Raw genomic sequence first — 22,370 nt, 5'->3', positions numbered from 1 at the left:
GGTATGGTGAAAATGCGGACTGTCAGCGCCAAGCTGCCATACCCCTCCATGAAGAGCTCTCTCCTCCCTTCTGAACATAGGTGGGCAATGTGCAGCCTCATCCAATCTCATTTTATGTCCCAACACCTTCTGTTCCCCCATTCCATCGGAATCCCTCCCTTTTAATTTCCTTATTTTTCCTTAACTGAGGCAGTCATGGTGAAAATTGAAGCAGGGTAATTGTCAGGAGCAGGTCAGCAATAAATCACACAATGTCGGTGAAGTTAACAATTTATTCAAGGAAGCCAGGTCGACTCAGGAGGCTAGGCCTAGTGAGTCCAGCAACTTGTCCTGGTAGATCTAGCTCCTATGAGACAGTTGTGGGGACTATAGGTACCCACATTCCCATAGTTGCCTAAATCTCCTCCTCCCCTGGGTCCTTCCCCAGCAGTTTGAGATCCTGTTGCCATGCCCTTCTTTGCTCTTTGCTCCTCATACCTCATCTGGTTCTGGGAGACCAGGAGGGAGGGGAGCCGGTCACTGTAGGAAGGGGAGATACCTTGGCTTCTTCAGCAGCCTGACTCATTTCTGCCTCTTCACCCCCTCCCTCTCCAGTCTCCGCTTCTGCCTCTGAGTCTGAACTGCTCTCTGCCACAGACTCTTCCTGCTCACCAAACCCTGTTGCCTCTTCAGCTTCTGACACCACCACCTCTCAGTCTGCTCCCTTTTCTCTTTCTGATTGCTCCTCATCATCTCACCGCTGCTCCCCTGTCTCTGGGCCTTCTTCCCTTAGGGTTTTCCCCTCCCCACTCCTCTGCATCCAGCCAGTTCATAACAGCCAACTTTTATTCTGGATTAGGTCATCCAGAACCCCTTCCCCCCCTATGACCAATCATTCACATTCTGGCTCCACCCGCTGCATGCATGCAGCCCTCCAAACAGACTCATAGAGTCGGAAGGGGCCTTGGGGATCATCTAGTCCACCCCTGCAATGCAGGAATATGCAGCTGTCCCACATGGGGATTGAACCTGCAACCTTGGAGTTATCAGCACCACGCTCTAATGAACTGAGCTATCCATTCTCAGTCAATAGCTTAAATAGAATGCAGCCATTTGCAGTCAAAAAGGGTGCCTCATTCTGGCCTGAAAGACACTAATTCCAAATGCTGAGACTAAGACAAGGCTTTCTGGAGTGATGCAGCAGAGAGCATTGCAGTAAATAGTTTTCACAATATGCATTCAGGAAGCCAGAAAATGAGCAATATATTTTGCTAGGCATGGGCAAGAAATTATTAATGTTAAGTCACGGTTATGTTTGGGTTAAAGATAAAGGGGGAGATTCTGAATACAGTGGTACCTCAGGTTAAGTACTCAATTCGTTCCGGAGGTCCGTTCTTAACCTGAAACTGTTCTTAACCTGAAGCACCACTTTAGCTAATGGGGCCTCCTGTCGCCACACCGCCAGAGCACAATTTCTGTTCTCATCCTGAAGCAAAGTTCTTAACCTGAAGCACTATTTCTGGGTTAGTGGAGTCTGTAACCTGAAGTGTATGTAACCTGAAGCGTATGTAACCTGAGGTAACACTGTACTTTGCTGGCTGTCATTGGCTGCCTCTACATGGTGCTTCCAAAAAGGCTTGCTAAGGTCTCTACTCCAAAGCCTGCCATCGCTTCCTGACCTTGTAATGTGACATGGTGCATCTCAATGTCTAGCTTTCAGCACGTATCCTGTTTCTCACATGTCACCCGATGACATCTCGAGAGAAACCCCCTGGAGTGAACGGTAACATCCTGAATTACAATAGTTAGACAAGGTGGCATTTCATATTTGTGAAATAGGGTGGCAGGCAGCATTTGTTTACCAGGCCTATTGTCTACATGATGACAAGGCTACTTCGACGGCTCCTTTGTTTCTTTGTATAAAGTGGCTCGATCCCACTTTCCAGACAGTTGCTTTCTCCCAAAGTGCCTTATCACAATAATAATAAAAAGAGACAGGAGGCTGTACCCGACGCAGCTCCAGAGAAATTCAGCTGGTGCAATGACAGTACAGTGGTACCTCGGGTTAAGAACTTAATTCGTTCTGGAGGTCCATTCTTAACCTGAAACTGTTCTTAACCTGAAGCACCACTTTAGCTAATGAGGCCTCCCGCTGCCGCTGTGCCGCTGAAGCACGATTTCTGTTCTCATTCTGAAGCAAAGTTCTGAACCTGAGGTACTATTTCTGGGTTAGTGGAGTCTGTAACCTGAAGCGTTTGTAACCTGAAGCATATGTAACCCAAGGTACCCCAAACAACTATTATAATCATCAATAATAATAATAATAATGTATACTGCCCTATACGCATAGATTTAAGAGTGGTTCACAACATCAAATTGTGTGGTATATAAATTGAATTAAATATATAAATATAATTCATTGAATTGATTTTATTGTTCATAGAGTTTGTGTTTCTATGTTTCACCACTCTGATAGCTTTATGCTGTGAAGCAATTTATAACTTCTTTATTTATTCACTTTTTTTAAAAAAACCCTCACCCTTGAATATTGGGCTACATTGGCTGTGCATGATGGGAATTGTAGTCCACCCAGCTCTGGGGACCCAAGGCTGAAGAGCACTGATTTAGATGATAGGTGAGGGAGAGGTTAAACCACACAGAGCTTCTTTTAAACGAGAGAGAGAGCTCACAGAAATGGCAAGTTAAGGCATCTGGGCGTAATTTCCATGCCATGTAAGAAGGAAGCATGTTAAGCAGACTCACAGATTGCTCTTCCCTTACCATTTAGCCTCCACACACCCATTTGCCATCCTTCAGTTGGGAACTCCTATCTCTTATTCTCCATTTTACTTAAGTAGTTCTGATGGCGGCTGCTAGATTAAACTCGGGAGCTTAAAAGATTAAAAGAAACCACTAAACACAGTTTGAAGGAAGTGAAGCATGTGTTTGTCTGAAGGTTTCTGCTTGCATGCTGGTGACTGATCAGAAGATTAGAAACAGACTGTGACCTACAACAGAGCGATCGCATTCGACGGGGCACTGAAGAAAAGTAGCTGTCGGTTCCAGCTCTGCTCTTGGAGGGCAGCTGGCCTTTATCTCCTAGGTCTGGCGGATAATGTGGCTAAATGCATGTAACAATCAAAATGATACGAATCTGATGTCTGTTGGGAATCATAACACATCATGGTTGCAATGATGGGGTTATGCGGAGACCCTTGGGCCTGGTCGACACATAATGCTAAGTCAAATTAGGGCTATGTAAGAATGGGTGGGATCGAGGGGATGAGGGTGGCACTGTGGGTTAAACCACAGAGCCTAGGACTTACCGATCAGAAGGTTGGCGGTTCGAATCCCCATGATGGGGTGAGTTCCTGTTGCTCGGTCCCTGCTCCTGCCAACCTAGCAGTTCAAAAGCACGTCAAAGTGCAAGTAGATAAATAGGTACCGCTCCAGCGGGAAGGTAAACGGCGTTTCCGTGTGCTGCTCTGGTTCGCCAGAAGCAGCTTAGTCATGCTGGCCACATGACCTGGAAGCTGTATGCCGGCTCCCTTGGCCAATAAAGCAAGATGAGCGCCGCAACCCCAGAGTTGGCCACGACTGGACCTAATGGTCAGGGGTCCCTTTACCTTTACTTTTTTAAGAAGGGGTGAGTCTGCAGGGAATCACAGGAAAAAGTCATGGTGGTTTTGCTCCTCATCCAGTCTTAAGATATGGTTTAGCTTGTTAAAGGTATTGGGAATTATATCTCTGTGAAGATTAAACTACAGCTCCCAAGATTCTTTTACAGAATTCATGTGCTTCAAATGTATTCTGTACCTAGAAAGCACAGGTCCTTAGCTCTTTTGCCTTTTCCTTGCCACATTCGCTTGGAAAACTCGCTCCTTAGCACTAAAGCAGAGTAAAAGTCAATTTGGAGAAAACAGACTTTCACGGTCTGGTCTACGGGCGATTGAAGTCCTGGCTGAGGACGTCGGGACCGGGGGCAAGATGGCGGGGTGGGAGCAGGAACGAGAGTCCAGAAGCCAGGGGTCCGAGGGTCAGGAAGCAGGGAGTCATGAAGTCAAGGGTCCAAAGGTCAAGAAGCAAGGAATCAAGAAGCTGAGGTCTGAGGATGAGGAAGCAAGAAGCCAAACGCAGCAAGGCAGGAAACGAGAAATGCTGACCTTATATCCCTTCCTGGCTCTTGCCACCAGGTGCAGTGAGTTACCAAGCGGCCTCACCTGTGAGGCCGCGCCTTGCCTCTCCAGAACAAACTTAGGAAAGCCCCAGTCCTGCAGAGTCCTATTGGTCACAGAGCCTGGCTCCTGCATGCACACCTGACACAGAACTGCAGTTTGCTCGGATTCAGCAGTACACAAAGGGTTTCCCTGGGGTAAGTGCATACTCTCCAACCTTTCTCTGATGAAAATGTGGGTTTCTTCTTCTTCTTCTTCCTCCTCCTCCTCCTCCCCCCCATCTGACTGGGTTGCCCCAGCCACTGAGAGCAGTTTCCAACATATATATATACACACACACACACACACACACACACACACACACACACACACACACATATATACATACATAATAAAACATTAAAACAAGCTTCACTATACAGGGCTGCCTTCAGATGTCTTCTAAAGGTGGCATAGTTACTTATTTCCTTGGTTTGGGTGGGGGTCACATAACTCCATACCCTCCAACATTTCTCTGGTGAAAATAGAGACTGTCCTAAGGAAAACCAGGGTGTTCGGGATCAAATCAGAAACTGGGATGACTTCTGTAAATCCAGGACTGTCCCTGGAAAATAGGGATACTTGGAGGGTCTGGAAGTGGCTGGGTGAGTGGAAGTGTGGATCAACCCTTTGCCTTCGTGTTTCTTTGTGGACGTCAGCAGGGAGGAGGAAGAGGACAAAACTAGAATTTGTTTTCTCTGCCTGATATTTGCTCTGGCTCATGTGCCTGTTGGCCTCCACCCAGCCATGTCCAGAAGCCAGCAGTTCCCCTGCCAAACATTTCTTTGCTCCCAATATCCCCCACCTGAAAAATGCTTTTCTTTAGAAGTCAGGGCCGGGGTGGGGGGTGGGGCTTCCATAGACACATCTGTGTGTGACGTTTTAGCAAGGATCATTCTCTTCCTTATAATAATCGCCTTGCAGCGCATGACAGATCTAGTTCCACTAGACTGTGACTATCACAGCTCTTCATGCTATGAGGGTTTTAAGAAGGAAGCAGAAAATATATAAGTTGGGGAGGGGGAGAGAGAGAAAACGTGGTGCAGCAAGACTCTGGATTATGAAGAGTAATCTAATCTTTCCGTTCGTCAAACAGATTTTTTTGAGTACATGGATACAGCTTACTTGCTTCTTAAGGCAGGCCTCTCAGATCTGCTTGTAGTTTACTCTGTAATACTATGTGGATTTGTGTGGATTTTCCAAGTAAATGCATTATGTATATGGCTTACAGATTGCTTAGACTGTCTGCATCAATAATTAAAGCGGTATTATGAGGGATGATGGGAAGGAGAGCTCCATTTTCTGCCTATGTTCGAGGCATGAAAAACATAGCTCCTCATTTTTATTTTTGGTCGGGGGGGGGGTATTTCTCTCTCATTCTGAGTTCAATCTCCTTCCATCTCTTAGAGGAAAGGACAAATATGACCATTTCAGTTTCTCTCATTCATTTTTTTTCCAATGTTAGAGTCGTTTCTTCACATTTCTGGAGGAATTTACCTTTCGTAAAAAGACACCCTCATGAATGTGCATCACAATTATGTCATTTCTGTCACTGCCACCATCATACTTGATTTATTGACCAACTTCTAAACTACCATCTCAAGGTGATTTACATATAAGCAAATTCAAAAACTAGTTTTTTTGTGCAGTTTTCTCCTTAAATACACATTTCTTCTATGCAGTTTTGCCGAATATATAATTTTGCAAAGCACTTTCCCGTAATAAAAAAGCCTTTGTTGTTTACATCAATGAATGAATTATTATGCACATTTTAGCATATGCATTTTTTGCACAGTTTCCTTGGCTGGAGAATAGCACTGAAAAAGATCCAGTGAAGTGCAGTCTTCAAAGGGTGGGTATATTTGGGTTTGTGCTCTGTTCTGAGAATGGCAGATTAGGCAGGCTCATCTTTAAACAAAAAGTGAGTCAAATCATAGAATCATAGAAATGTGCCAGACCTTTCTTTCTTTTTTAAAAATATTTTTATTAATTTTTACATAAAATTACATACAACATATTTTCTTATCTTATACAATGTTTTGGACTTCCATCAACCACATCTGAAGATTTTTCAATCTTTATCACTTAATCTGCATTTCATTAGTTTCACTATTACTTTTAATAGTCCTTCACTAATAATTTTCTTCATGCTTTTCTCTGCAATATTTTGCATAGTCGTCCTTACAAAACTTCTTGCAGTCCTGCTAGTGTAATCTGTTGATTACAATTGCTTTTCAAATAATTCACAGATTACTCCAGTCCTCTGAGAATCTCTGATCCCGCAAGTTTCGAATCCTTCTTGTCATTTTATCTAATTCTGCATAGTCTATTAATTTCGTCTGCCATTCTTCTTTCATTGGTAGTTCTTCTTGTTTCCATTTCAGTGCCAATAGTATTCTTGATGCTGTTATTGCATATAAAAACAGTTTATTATCCTGTCTGTTAATATCCTCCCCTACAATGCCAAGTAGAAATGCTTCTGGTTAGACCTTTCATCCATGTAGCTAATTAATATCTACACTGACTGACAGTGACTAAGGTTTCAGACAAGGGGTCTCTCCCAAACCTGCCTGGAGATGCCATGGTTTGAACCTGAGACCTTCTGCATGCAAAGCAGGTGTTCTCCTACTGCACTACGGCCCTTCCCTATGCAGTGCCAGCGAGATCCCAGCCATCTGAACACAACACATATGTGTAATAGCACTGCCACCCCCTTCTGATTCTCAACAACTGGCAAAGAGATTCACACTGCCTGCGATTCTGGAGGGAGCTCACAGCCATTGTGATGAGCAGCCGTTGGTAGCTTTAATGTGTCTCATCTCCTCTTCAGGCCATCCATGTTTTTTCCCCTTTTTTATTATTACAATTTTATTGAGACTTTTCAACATGCAATAGAAAACAGAAACAAGAAATAAGAAAGGCAGAGAGTGAAACGAAGAGCAAACAAAGAGGTGACAGAATAAAGAAAAATGAAAGAGCCATTCATGTTGTTTCTCTATCTCAGTAGGGACGTGGGTGGCGCTGTGGTCTAAACGACCGAGCCTCTTGGGCTTGCCGATCAGAAGGTCAGCAGTTTGAATCCCCATGACGGAAGGAGCTCCTCTTGCTCTGTCCCAGCTCCTGCCTACCTAGCAGTTCGAAAGCACACCAGTGCAAGAAGATAAATAGGTACTGCTGTGGTGGGAAGGTAAATGGCATTTCCATGCGCTCTAGTTTCTTTCTTTTTCTTTTACCTTTTATCTCAGTCATTGACAGTACCCTTTGAATGACTGTCTAAATCAGGGCTGGGAACCCGTGACCATTCCATATATTTTTGGATTTCAACTCCCATCCGCTGCAGTCAGTCTGGTCAATTTTCAAGCATGATGGGGAGCTGAACTGCAGTAATATCTAGAGGGCCGTAGGTTTCTCTTTCCCTGGTGTAAACATTGACAGTGCCAGCAGGATACAGCTCACCTCTTTGTTTTTACATGGACAACCATTACACCACCTCACTGGCAGATTTCTATGTGATTTATGTTTCTGGGTCTCCTGAGGACAGAGATCCCAGAGTGCTTTTGTTCATTGTTTCAGAGACAGCTGAATTCATTCCTCCTTCCTACTCATTCTGGCTTTGTTCCCTGGCTTCCTTCATATGCATAGGATCATAGTTTGGTTCAGCAACTGAGCAGGAATAAGCATATGGAGGCATAAAGTGCGATGGGGAAGAATCCATTGATCCCAGACTCATAGAATTGTAGGGTAGAATTGTGTATCATAGAATTGTAACATTGGAACGGATCCTGGGGATCATCTAGTCCAACCCCCTGCAATGCAGGAATCTCAGCTAAAGCATCCATGGAAGATGGCCATCCACCTCAGCTTAAAAACCTCCAAGGAAGGAGAGCCCACCACCTTCTGCGGGAGTGTGTTCCACTGTTGAACAGCTCTTGCTGTCAGAAATTTCTTCCTGATGTTTGGTCAGAATCTCTTTTGTTCTAACTTGAAGCCATTGGTTCAAGTCCTACCTTCCGGAGCAGGAGAAGACAAGCTTGCTCCACCTTTGGGATATTTGATATTTAAGATATCACATTTTCCTGAATTTTGCAATGCAGTTCTCAAGCAGACTAATGAGTACAAAAATATATATATGCACATACTGGGGTCAGAGTGTCTATCAAAAAGCTTATATTGGTGAAAATAACATTATGTTAGGAGAAATTGCTTTGCAAGATGATGTACCTTAGCCAAAATTGCACACGAAAACATCTATATTAGGAGAAAATTGCACTAAAATGCTGGTGGTTTTTAATGAGGTCTTTTTAAAAACAGATAGATAAATTGCAAACTGATAGAGAAATGTGGAGAGCTGAGCTTGAGAATGGCAACATTTTAAACAGAGAGAAACTGAAAATGATGATTCACCCATTCGTAAACTGCACATGAGAGAACATATCTCACTAGGTAGTCAGTATGAGTCTTCTGGAGTGGGGCAGCCTTGAAATCCAATCAACTTACCAAGTTGAAGAACACACATGAAGGTAGCACTGAATCTGGGACGAAAGCCAGAGCCCCTTGTAGTTGCTGAACCTTCTTCTAAGAATCGATCCTAGTGGATTTAATCCATAACGTTAAGTAGTGCACGGTTCTCTTAATAAACCTCATCATTCTTCGGGAAAACACTGTAGATGTTTACAGGGGATTTAGGGGAAGGCATATGGTTTTATTCTCTCTAATTATGGTATAATTCCACTTCCACCTTCTATTTAGCAAGAAGGCAAAGGGATCTGCATTGCTCTTGTGTTCCTGAAATGATGTGGCAATTAGGAAAATGCTACAAAAAACAATTGTGATTGAAACATTGGGTTTGGTTTTCTTAGGGCTAGAGCGGAGTCCTTGATTTATCTGTCACACCCACACCCACCCACCCTCCCTTTTCTTTTTCTTCTCTTAGCTGTTTCACATAACCTTAAAGACCAAAAATTTGTCCTTCTTAAAAGTACGTGTACAGTATTCTTTAAAGCAAAAATCTGTGATGGCCATTAGCCTGAAACATTTTAAGAGGGGATTAGACAGATTCACAGAATCATAGAGCTGAAAGGGACCACAGTGGTCATTTAGTCCAACCCTCTAAAATGCAGGAATCTTTTGTCCAATGTTGAGCTCAGACCCATGACTCTAAGAGTCTTATGCTCTACTGAGATCATCAGCAGTTAGCCGCATGGGGGTGGGGGTGGCACAATGCCAGCCTCTCCTTGCCCCCTTCTTGATTCCATGTTTAATGTGGGTTCTAAACCCTGATTTCAAAAGCTAGGGGGTGAATGTGGAGTGGGCTGGGTTGCCACTAGGGAGGCCCAGAGCAAATTGCACAATACAGCCACGTGGCTGATCAGGGTGGTTGGAGATATGTACATGCCCTAATTCAGGGGTAGGCAACCTAAGGCCTGGGGGCCGGATGCGGCCCAATCGCCTTCTTAATCCGGCCCATGGACGGTCTGGGAATCAGTGTGTTTTTACATGAGTAGAATGTGTCCTTTTATTTAAAATGCATCTCTGGGTTATTTGTGGGGCATAGGAATACATTCATATTTTTTTTCAGAATATTGTCCATCCCACCACATGGTCTGAGGGACGGTGGACTGGCCCACGGCTGAAAAAGGTTGCTGACCCCTGCCCTAATTGATACATAGGGCAATAATATTGTTTCTTGTTTCAACCAAGCACATGTCAACTCACCCTGCATTTCAAGGGGTTGAAATAGATGACCACCATGTTCTCTTCCAACTCTACAATTCTGTGAATGAATCCTGGCAGCAGATCTGGTGACGGGGTTTTCCGCAAGGTGCTTGTACAGGGGGTTGCCTTGAGTGTCTCTTGCGGCTTGTCTCTGATGCATAGCTGCTGCCTTTGGTACCTGTACACCAGAGGAGAGCTGTCACGGTCACTCACAACTCCTGGTACAAGCACTTTGTGGCAAACTGTCACCAGATCTGCCACCAGCCTCCAGAGAATGGATCCCAAGTGTTGAAACATTTCTGACATTCGGTTACAGATTCCAAAAAAAGCATTATTATAAAGCCAACAAAACGAAACAAAATGCAAGAGCCATTCATCATACCTGTTAAGGATTAAAAGCAATAATTATTATGGGTTTATGACCTACTTGTGGGTTGTAGCCCACATTTTGGGGGGAAATGCACTGCCCCACCTGATTTGATCCGCTTGCAGCCCCCCTCCACCTACCTGCCATTCTTTTATGTGTTTGCTTATTTATTCGGTTGTTGGTTACATTTATATCCTGCCATTCCTGCAAGGTATACATGGTTCTCTTCCTCCCCATTTCATCCTTACAACAGGTTAGACTGAGAGGCAGTGACTGGCCCATGGCTCTGTTTTGCAGTTCAAGGGCACTTCTCTTCAGCTGAACAGAAAGATTTCTGATTGTGGAAGAAATTCAAAGAATATTTAGCTAAATATTGTTATATAAGATAAATAGAAAATTCTTGGAAATAATAAATAGGCTTAGGGGTAGAATTAGAATATGTGATAGTACATATTAAGGATTAAAATATTAATAAAGGAGAGGTTAGTAAATGAAAGGAGTTAATATTATTAGAAATATTAATTTGGAGAACTGTTATATAGGTGATATAATGAAATTCAGTTAGAGGGGATTCAAGGAAGTCAGTTATCAATGTAATGAGAATTAGGTATTTGAAGAATCAATTTTTCTTTGTGTTTAATTTATTGTAGTGTAATGTGTGTTTTTTTTGTGTGTGTTTTGTTATGTCATTTTTGTGATAATTGTGGAAAATCAATAAAAATTTTGGGGGAAAAAGAGAGAAAGATTTCTGATTGTGATAGAAAAGAGAACTTGAAACACCCCATGCAGCTTTAATTGTCTCCAAGGCTCCCTGAGAGGCAAGCTAGAAGGCACAACCATTTGGGACATGACAGTCTAGCGGAGCGGATGGATGGCTTCTTGATTTGTGTGGTCGTTTGGTATGCACGTGGACAGGCCTGTTAACAAGCTAGGGTGATTGATCTAGCTGAAGCCGGCCTATTGTGTGATGGTCGCATTTTGGCATAGACAATAGCCGCTGTAAGAAGAGAAAACAAACAAGTTTTCAGGGGGAAATGCTGACATGGGAAGCTTTGAAACAAACAAGGGTGTTATTCTCAAAGCCGTGAAGATAAAACACCCCACTGAGAATTGAGCTGTGATATTTCCCCATGCGCAGACAGAATGGCTGCTATTCACAATCCATTTAATCCTGAGTATTCCTATTAGACTTGCTGTAACTGTGTTATGTTGCAGTTTCCTGAACATAAATACTTGGGGGGAAGATGCAAGGAACATTTCCCTATACCAAGCCAGACCATTGGTCCATCTAGCTCAGTAAATCATAGAACCAAAGAATTGTAGAGTTCCTAAAATGACTGGCAGTGGCTCTCAGTGGCTCTCAGGCAAAGTTCTTTCCCTGCCCTAGCTGGAGATATTGGGGATTTAAAACAAACCAACAAATTTACAGTGTTCATATCCCACTCTTCATTGAATATTTGCAAAGATTACAAAGTCATATAAGCAGCTCCAATAAATAGCAAATTAACAATTCTGTTGTTAACGGAGAAATCCGAGGGCTCCTTTGGACATAAAAAACAAGGACACCAGCCAGGAATACCAGAGCAAAACAGCAGCCAGCAGGCTTGGTCTTTATTGAAGACTGTCGCGACAGGACTCCCACCTGCCACCAGGTGAAACAAAATGGAAGCCCAGAACAAAAGAAGACCCCAACTTTTATTAGTTACTAATCCCCCAAGCTACACCCCTAGAACTACATCACAACTACATCATTGACACATCACAAAAAGGAGGGGTTGAGGGAGGAGTGGTGGCTGTAACCTGAGTATCTTGTCACCTGGCTGGTTCCTTCTTTCCCCCTCCCCATGAGTCATTTCCAGAGGACAAAGGGGAGTTGGCAGTTTCCTGCCCCCAGAGGGAAGATTGTTCCAGTCCGTGTTGAATCCACTCCCATATGCAAGTCCTTTGTGACTTTGATGGTCTTCTGTTTGGGGCCATCAAGGTTGTCATGCCAACTGGGTAGGGCTCCTGAGTATATGTTGGTATGCTTAAGGGATTATGGCCATCCTGTATCAAACCATCCCCCTTTGATAGTCCTTCCTTCATGGAGCAAAATAAAAGTGGACTGGTGTAAATCCGATGTACGGTTGATTTACTATGAATTTATAACAGAAACATCACGGATGTCATGTGTGAGAGAGTGTGTGTGTGTCGTGTTTGTACAAACTGAATGATTGGGGGGGGGGGTTCCTGCAACACTGTCAAAAGGGAAAGAAGCAAAATTACTATGACAAAAAATAATAATTTCTACTTTAGCCAAAGACCTAGGTAAAATAACCAAACCCAAGACGTTTAAACAGATTAAACAAGCAATGGGCTCTTAAGTAACAGTTCCCATCCTGTTTTTCCCACTTACGGATGCTCACTCACTTCTCCTCTGTCTCTCCCATGAAGAGGGCTCCACTTGGTGGACACCCACTGGCTCCCTCCAGCCCTGCCGTCAAGGTTTTATTATTTATATTGTCTGTTGTTTGAGCAATTTAGCCCCTTTCACTTCCCAACTCTCCAACCCATCTAGGCTTTCACCCCGAGTGGCATGCATCTACAAGTGAGAGCCAATTCTAGGTAGAATCAGCTAACTCCAGTTTTGTTCTCCTCTCCTACAAGGGCAACACAACAAAGAAGGAGGAAGCTGCCAGGCACTGAAGTCCCCAGGACTCGGTGCTAGTAAGAAGGCAGGCAGGCGAGGGAAGGCTTTATACCCTAATGGACCGGCCTCCACCCAGTAAGAAACCTAGAGACCAAGTGCTATGAGGAAAGGCTGAATGTTTATCCTGGAGAAGAAATCCTTAAAAGATAAAGCATATCTCTATTTGGACATTTGAAGGTGATGGAGCACATTTGGTGTTCTGTTGAGCTTGAAGCAGCGGGTTCAAATTACTTTTTGACACTGTGGGCCATATTCAATGAAACTGTTGTGCTAGCAGAAGCCAGTGCAATGTTTTCTGCTAGTGCAACCAGTGCCAGATTTAAGTATAAGCTAAACAAGCTATAGCTTAGGGCCCTGCCTTCTTGCCCCCCCCCCCCAATTTCACTATTAATATACTTCTTCTTAATTGTATTTCAGTTCAACAATTATTTTGATAAAATACATATTATGTGCAAATGGCTTTAGATACCTATTAGGTCCATATATTACCATATAGCATATATCCAACACACACAAAAAACAGTGACAATTTGTTGTTGACAAAGGACAGCTGGACATATAAAGGGCCCCATTACCTTCAGTAGCTTTAGGGCCTCATCAAACCTAAATCCAGCCCTGAGTGCAACTCTATCTCCCTCCCTGTCCTCCCTCTGTGGCCTCCAAATATCAGCTCTCGGGGGTTGGGAAGACCCCCAGAACAGCACATGGAAAGGGGAGATTCCTCCATCAACAAAAACATTTTTTTTTTCTTGCCTGAGAGAACAATCTCCTTTGCACTATGGTGAATACAACCCCGGTAGTTTGTTAAATGCATTTAGTTGCTTTAAACTGCTCAGAAAAAAGTGCTCCCTCCCCGCAAATGTTTTAAATGAAATTAAATTCCACAGGACTGTATTTGGTCCTGCTAGCTTCCTAGTTGCAGTCCTGTCTATTGAAAAGGCATGAAATAAGCCTCTTTTGGTTGACTGTCAGCATGATTCAGAAAAAATGAAAGTTGGGGTGGGGGAGCCAGATAACATGTGGTTGCTAACTTTGGGTTAAAGCTTCAAGTAAAATTACTGTACTATAAAATACTATAAATATATATTGCCTTCCACTCTATTGGCAGTGTGCTATTGTTTACCAGTCCACTGTAATATGGAAGGCCGGGGTGTGGTTTGGCTTTTATCAGTAATTTTAATACTGTATAGATTTCATGTGAGCCGCTTAGAGCTTTTGATGGTTAAGCAGTATAAAAATTTTGCTAAATAAATAAATAAATAAATAATTAAAAAATGAGAATTTCTGGAGCCACTCTACAGGCATGTTGACTCATATTTCCCTGTTCTACAAGCATTTTAATTCCATCTGGTTCCATAGAGGAGAGGACTTCAAGGGTTGCAATGTTATGTTTGGTCTAAGGGGACTTCTTCCACTGACAACCAGGGGTGAGTCCCATGCCCACGTCTCGAACAGATCTGACTCCCCAAGGCATGCTGCTATGAGCCCCTGACTTAATGATCCTGCCCAGAAGATCCCCAGCCAATTGTGACTCATCTGGACTTTAGAGGGAGGAGCTCCAGGCTTAGGGGGAGTGGCTTAGAGAGAGACAGAGAGAGGTAGCCTCTCCACCTCTTCTATTGCCATTAAACCCAGGCTTGGGTATGTTCATTATTTACTCTTGGGCTGCAATGTACTGGGATATAAAAGACGTTTTCTCAAAACGGGAGGCATATTGAAGGATGCCAGAAGCACGGTAGGGAGGGCGGGAAATGGACCACACTCCATTCCTGTGATGGCATTTGGAATACAAAAGATCTGACCGCAGAATTGGGAAAGAGACCGTGGCTTTCTGCTTAAGAGGCTTTATAGTTTCTCTGCTATATTTAGGCCTGTAATCTTTTTTTTCCCCCTCCTCTCCTCTCCTTTTGAAGTGGAGGAAGAGGTTTTTCGCTGGGCAGGAACCTCCTTCCCTGCTCCCCACGCTTTGTTGTTGTTTATAGGAAAGGTGGCAGGGATCCGGACGTGGCGAGTGCAAAGGGTTAAACCCACCACCGTGGGCTCTCCAAGCAGGCCAGCCAAAAGCCGCTCAGCCTTTGGTTGTCAGAATAATGTTTAGCCAGGTGTTAATCTGTGTCTGGAGGGGGAAGCGATGGAATTCATTATTCATTCCGCCAGGGGAGGTCACGGTCCTGGGTGGCTGCCAGCTCTGAAGCCAGCCTCTTGGATTTACTGACATGTGCCACTTGTGATGAATGCAGCTTGCGGTCCGTTTGTGGAAGTGTCTTGTCAGGCAGCCAAGTCGACAGAGGAGCACAGACGGAGGCATTTTGGACAGCAGCTACGGGGAGGCAAAATCCAGCATTCCTTCAGCGAGGGTGCAGAGCTATCAAGCTGAAAGCGAGAATTTATTTCCCATTCCCTTTTCTTCCTTCCTTTTTCTCCCTTCCTCCTCCTCTTCTTTTTTTTAAAAAACATTCTGCTGTTCGAGAGAGCCCTTGGGATCCTTTTTTAAAGGAGGAAAAAAAACATTGCTGGCATCTTTTTTTGGAGGGGAAAAAAAGCTTACCTGAGAGTCAGAGACGATGATCAAGTCGAGCTGGTTCTACGTAAAATTCAAGTATGCAGAAAAGGTACGTGAAGCTGATATATTTCCTTTCTGGGGGGAGAGGTCCATGTGGGCATCTTTCCTGCACAGATCCCACTTTTAGACAGGTATTCCTGGTCACTCGTGGTCCTCAGTGCTGCCATGAAGTTTCAAAGCCGCATGTGTTTTCCTTGGCTATGGTCATTCTTGGGCTGAAATCTGTACAAAGGCTTGGAACTCTAGCATTCTGACTTGCCTGCGAGTAATGCAGGGAAACATTAGGTCTGGTTTGTGACCCGGTTTCTTTGAAATAGCCACAGGAAAGAAGTGTGTGTATATTGCCTGCAAGAAGAGAAAGGAATATTTTATTCTGTGCAGTTGTTGAAGTAAAAGTTCTGTAGCATGGCAGTGAGGTGGCAGAAACAAAATTGCTGGTTTTCATTTTATTTTGTTGAATAGCTGAGTGGGGGATCTCCACCTATCTATTTATCTAGAGTTCCTTGGGTGGGGGGGGGGGGAAGAACCATATTTCATTGGTCAAATGCAGAGACCAAAATTGCACCCTCTCCCTTGCCATGGCCATCATTTTGATTCTTTGCAGCTGGACAACTTATCTAGTAATGTTACATGCCAAGGTTGTTGTTGTTGTTGTTGTTGTCGTCGTCTTGTTTTGTTCTCTTGCTGCACTCCATGGCTCTGCATGACTCTGAACACTGGAAGCTAGCTTATAGCAAGTCAGATCGTTGGTCCAACTAGCTCAGTATTGTCTACACTGACTGGCAGCTGCTGTCCAGGTTTCAGACCTGATCTTTCCAGCCCTACCTGGAGATGACAAGCTTTAAACCTGGGGCCCTCTGCTTGCAAAGCAGATAATCTAACCACTGAACTGTGGTCCTGTGACCCATTGGATGCCCTCCTCCATATGGCTTGGGGCTGCTTCCCTTCCAAGTTGGGGATATCCTATTATTAGGAACATCAGAGACTGGAACAATTCAAGCTAGAGCCTTTGGTTGAGTGGTGGCCCAATCAAATTGGTTGACTGAGGACTTGTTCTTGCTCTCATCTGTTTTGCCATCTTTGGAGGGCTGGGACAGATTTTACTCTTGCAAAAGACCGGGTAGTGTTGTGGGAGGGAGGTTGCTCCCCTGGTACCATGTTTACTTCTTGGGTGGCTGGTATGGATCGTTTGGAGTCATTTTGTTCATAAGTCACCTTCTGTGGGGCATCTTGATTGAGAAATTGCGGGATTAGTTTTGGGATCTGGAAGCTGAGGGTAGTCTTGAGAATAGTCCCTTGGCTTCAAACGCCGTACAGGAATTGCTAAGGTGTTTGTCTGTCACCCTCCATCCAGGGAAGACATTCAAAGTCTAGTCTGAATTGGAAAAGGAAGTCTTTCTCCAGTGGAGGCTGGTCCATTCAGGCACATGGGGGCACTGCCCCACCAAGTCTGAAGCGCTGTAACTCAGTGGTGTACATTGCTCTGTACACAGAAGGTTCCAGGTTCAATCTTTGGCTTCTTCAGGTGGGGCTGGGGGAGATCTCTGCCTGAAATCCCAGAGAGCTGCTACCAACCATTGTAGGCAGTCCTGAGCTACATGAAGGACCTAACTCATGATAAGGCTCCTTCCTAGGTTCTTAACTTCAGGCTTAATTCTTCCCAAGTGCCGGTTCACCAGTGGAGGCTGGCCCATTAGGATTGGGCACTGCTCCATCAACTTCAGTCTGCTTACCTTCTTACTTGAATGGCTTTGGCTGTCACCTTCTTCTTCCTTGGTCTCAATGTTGCCCTAATAGAACTCAGCAGGGAGGAGAAGGAGGGAGACCAAACTAGAGTGAGTTGTCTCTGCCTATCATTGGCTCTTGTTGCCACCTACTGTCAACCTCCTCTGCCTTTTGCTCTCCTAGGCCCAATGGGCACAAGCCACCACCATCTTTGCTCCATTGTGTTCTTCATGTTGGGGGGAGTGGGGGAGAAATGCACGTCGAGCAGATTCGCAGCAACCCAGAAAGGACAGGGGATGGGGAGGAGAGAAACATTTCCATTGTCAAGGCATAATTTTTTTATTGACTATCAGACAACTTTTACAGCTCACTGCACAACAAAATGCATGGAAACAAATAAACTTTGCACAGTGGGGTGTGTGTCATGGGCTAGGAACAAGCCTGGTGTCACCGTGTAGCATTTTTAGGCAGATGCCGGACTCACGAGGCATTCCCTCTCCACTGTGTCAATCAGCGCCAGGTGGGCAAGTCTGGGAGCATTTAAATTTTATTTGCTGAAATATTTGGGCATTTGGGAAAAATAAATGATAGTCCCCAACTCACCTGGTCACCATTGATCCAAGGACTTGTTGCCCCTTATTACCACTACCAGCATCTCTTTCTCCTCCTTGCTCAGGCTAGCCCAATGATGTAAGAGAATGCCTATCGGGATGCAGTTTGCCAAGGTCTCATTGAAATGAGGCAAGCAGATTGGTGGAGGAAGGTGGAGGTCAGGACCCATAGCTCCCCCATAGCTCAAGGGTCAAGCTCATGCCTTGCATGAAAATGGTCCCACAGCTCATTCTCCATCTCCATTTAAAGCAGAGGCTGTGATATGCTCCATGGCAGTGGCGTAGCGTGAGGGGTGCAGGGGGGGCCGGCCGCACCAGGCGCAACATCTGGGGGCACGCGCTCGCACTCGCAGCTCTCTGCCCCTACCTGGCTCACTCAGGGTTAAAGGTAAAGGTAAAGGTACCCCTGCCCATACGGGCCAGTCTTGACAGACTCTGGGGTTGTGCGCCCATCTCACTTAAGAGGCCAGGGGCCAGCGCTGTCCGGAGGCCAGCGTGACATCGCTGCTCTGGCGAGCCAGAGCCGCACACGGAAACGCCGTTTACCTTCCCGCTGGTAAGCGGTCCCTATTTATCTACTTGCACCCGGAGGTGCTTTCGAACTGCTAGGTTGGCAGGCGCTGGGACCGAGCAGCGGGAGCGCACCCCGCCGCAGGGATTCGAACCGCCGACCTTTCGATCGGCAAGTCCTAGGCGCTGAGGCTTTAACCCACAGCGCCACCTGCGTCCCCACTCAGGGTTAGGGGGCGCAAATTACTTGCCTTGCCCCGGGTGCTGACAACCCACGCTACGCCACTGCTCCATGGTGAGATCTTGTGTGGCTTTCAGGGTCTCCTCCTGACTGTCAGCTGTTCAGCGAGGAGTGGGGAGGGCTCTGATGTTCTCCAGTGTGTTTCGCTCTGCAAGAAGATCAAAGCAGAGGGGGAAAGCCTCTCCACAGATAGGGAGATTGGTATTCTTTGCAAATACGCAAGAAGTGCCCAGGAATGTTTGCAATTGCATGCCTGTAATTTTGGGGACACAATTGCCTTTTGAAGTTTGAGACTTTTAAGTAGCTGCGGGGCAGGGCATGTAGTTCAGCTATGCATGGATCATAGCAGCTTAATGCAGAAATGGGATGGAATGGGCTTCTGGGTGAACACATTCAAAAGTGATATGGAATGGAAACAGACTCATTCAACCCATCCCTCAGAATAACCAAATCTGTGAATCCTCAGTTGTTGCTGGGTTTCAGGCTCCCACCAGTCCCACCAGCCCCAGCTGACCATTAGCCTGGTACTGCAGGAGTTGCAATGAAACAGTGTCTGGAGACTATGGATTCTCCATCTTGGAATAAAGAGACCAGCAAAAGTTGGGAAATTCTGGAGTATTATATGGAATCTGGGCATTTTAGGGATTGAATGGTTGTCATGAGGTCAGGGCATATCACCAAGATTAAAACAGTATCTGATGTGTACTCTGTACTCTATTCTGCCTCTGCATTGGTGGCTCGTTGGGGATGCCCAGCACTATGAAAAGACCCCAGTCCTTCCCTCCCTGTGCTACTTTTTAATGCACATTTTACCCCAGTATATGCATGTTTATACAAAGCAGTTGGCTGTAGAACAACCTTGTAGAAATCAGGGAAACACAAATTCAGGGTCTTCTGTTCTCCTGCTGTATCTAAAATGTGAATTAGGTTGGTTTGTCTTTAAATGCAAAGTGGACCTGATTTCTCCCCCATCTCCATGCCTTCCCTTTCTGCTGTCGGGGGAGGGGGGACAACAAGCCTATGTGGATGTGAACGGATGCTGCAGAGTGTTAGAAGGGATGTTCACTGTCCGTATCCTTGGGGGCATTGAACAAAGATGAGAGGGTAGGTCCCCCCTCCCCCCCCCCCCGCACATGCCTGCCTGGAAGGGAAAACAGGCTTGTGATGAAGAGAAGGAACAAGAAGACTACACAGAGAAAGGCTCAGTGGGATTCTGTCAAATATGTTGTGGATGGCAGCTTTTGACTTGTAACCCCAAAGTACATTTTAGAAGGTACAACGAGTAACTACCAGATGGTTGAATATTCAGGATGCATTCAATGTCAAAAGGTGGGCTCGGGGGAGATTGGGTGTCACACGCGGGGTCATTCCTATGTAATGCTTTTCCTTTAAAAGAGAAGAGGAATACTAGACCGCTACCATGTTTAACAACAGTGATGCTGACAGATAACTGGAAAAGTATATGAATCTCACCCCCACCCCCTTGCTTGCAGGATTCAATTGTACCGCAAGCTGAGATCTTGTTTCCTGAAATCCTTACTTGTTCATCGTTGAACTTGGGATATATTCTGGGTATATGTGCCCATTTTGACCCAATATAGCTGAACCCATCGGGTCCAGAAAGTTGACTGTTTTCACCCTAACTCTGAAATGAAGCTGTTTTCAGACTAATGCTGAACTTGAGTTGGGGTTTCAAAAATGGGAATGGTTTTACAGAACAGCTGTTAAGCTCACTGTTATCCAGATACTCTGTGTTTTGCCTAGGACAGGGTGTTCCCAGGAAACACATTAGAACAGCATTTCCCATTCTGGTTGCATTCATATGTTCCTGGACTCCAACTCCCATCAGCCTCTGCCAGTGTGACCAATGCTCATTGTTTTGGCTTCCACTCAGCTTCAACTCTTGGCTTAAGAATTCTCAGAGGCTTTATTTGGTATAAACATAGATCAGGATGAATTTTCACAATGACTTGTTGCCATTGGGTTGTTGCTGTTTTTAATGCATGTTGATGTGGAGAACTGAATGTAAGAGTGGAGAGAGAGAGAGAGAGAGAGAGAGAGATGGAGATGAACCAAAACTGTTAACCATAAATGGATGTGCATGGATGGTGATATACCTTCAACTACTGCCAGGGACTGGCTAGACACTGAGGAGTGGGCACCAGGAGAGTTGGAGACTTGGCTTGGAAGAATGGTTCAGGGATCTAGGGGAGCCTGTAACAGCCGGGAGATGAAAGTCAGAGGCAGGAGAAGCTGCAGGATTGGAAAGTGAAGAACAAATGCAGTAGGCAGGAGAGAGAGGTCAGGCTGGTGGAGAGTCAAGGGGTTCCATATCTCCTCCTGCTGTCCCAGGACCAGGAGAGGATTGAAGAAGGTGGAGCAGAAGGTGACATGCAGGTGGAGTCTCTTTGTCTGCTTGCACACAGCTTGGATGGAGGAGATACATTAGCTGAGGTCAGGGGCAGGGCCTCTCTGTTGCAGCAACTGCCTCATTGGGCACACACCTAGGAGTAGCTGAGAGACGTAGGACTGATGGACGTGCCTTTCCCTAATTTTTAAGTGTGCTTTTAACAACAAAGAGTTAATTCCTTACTCTGGACATTCCTGGCCTGACAGCTCCATGGCAGCTACTTGAATAAATTTGGAATGGTTATTCCCAATGATTAGGCAGTGAGTGTCATTGCTCATGTATCCAGAATGGTGTCACCCAAGCAGAAGAGGGGAGGAATAATCAGGCACACTTTGCAGATGCACAAAACATATTGCTGGGGGTGTGGAGATCTGAAGGAAGGGATCCCAGAACTAACCCAGTGATGGTTGAGCATGCTCAGTGGATGCACAATGCTAGCTGACAGGGTTTTTTTGTTTTGCTGGGGGCGGGGAGGAGAACTAGTTGGGATGGAGGGAGGGAAAATGAATATCCTGGAAAGGGGGCATGGCTGGCTGCAACCCTGAACAGATGCTCTCCATGCTGCAACATTTTGTTGCAGCTTCCAACGGTTAGTCAATTGTTTTGGAAGTTGAGGGCACTTCTCTTTTCCTTCTGTACCTGTAACAGAAGCTAACATGAATCCTTCTGGCTATTCGGTTGATGGAAAACAGGCCATTTCGGTGTCAGTGAGTGCAGCATATAGAAGCCAGTTTGAAATAGTGGGTGGTGGGTGACTTGTGCAGGAATTTTGAGTGCATCCCTATTTTTCTTTTGTGAAATGCTGATGAATATGTTACAGTGATGATCAAGCTTTGCTTGTGTTTGCAACTCCAGTGGTGGTTTCTAACAGATTGGCTTAGGAGATGGTGAGAGCCGAGTCTTAACTCATTAAGCTGAAATGTTTTATGTCCTTGAGCAAGAGCTGTGAAAGCTCACTTGGTAGCAAAGCAGGTTCAAAGGTGTGCATGTTATCCGTTAATCCGTTTAAGTGGTTGGGGATATTATTTCTCTGGCTCTGTCTAAAACTCAGATCTGGTAACCTGCCTGTCCCTCTTATTGTGCATGCAGAATATACCATTGGTAAGGTGAGCTGAAAAACAACTCAGATGGGCAAAGTTGTCCATCCAGTAGGAATGTGAGAAAAGAACCTTGAATGCCTCTCTCAAGAGAGAGGGAGGTCCATGCCGGCACAACCAATTCTCCTAATAACCCAGTCCCAAATTGTTTAGTTCAGATATGCTTTTACGGAGCCATACATTTTGGACTTACCTGAAATTGTGTTTTGCTAGATTCATGGATGATTAGCAGTTCAGTGTTCTTTTTGT

General features: G+C 45.0%; 1 protein-coding gene across 5 annotated transcripts in view; it reads left to right on the top strand.

The window, feature by feature from the left end:
- Window positions 1-22,370, top strand: part of AUTS2 (activator of transcription and developmental regulator AUTS2) — a 685,027-nt gene that overhangs the window by 152,056 nt on the left and 510,601 nt on the right. Inside the window, exon 1 of one of the 5 annotated variants that reach the window (XM_079955420.1) lies at window positions 15,132-15,576. The exons of the other annotated variants lie outside the window; for them this stretch is intronic. Within the exon in view, the coding sequence (XP_079811546.1) occupies window positions 15,529-15,576 (48 nt within the window). The 5' untranslated portion in view covers window positions 15,132-15,528. Of the gene's footprint in view, window positions 1-15,131; window positions 15,577-22,370 lie in introns of those variants that run through there. 5 annotated transcript variants of the gene reach the window in all.

Source organism: Podarcis cretensis (assembly GCF_951804945.1).
Source record: "Podarcis cretensis genome assembly, chromosome: 15".
In the NCBI taxonomy this organism is placed as follows: Eukaryota; Metazoa; Chordata; class Lepidosauria; order Squamata; family Lacertidae; genus Podarcis; species Podarcis cretensis.
The sequence above is the reverse complement of the archived record's forward strand: the minus strand, read 5'-3'. Positions and strand labels throughout refer to the sequence as shown.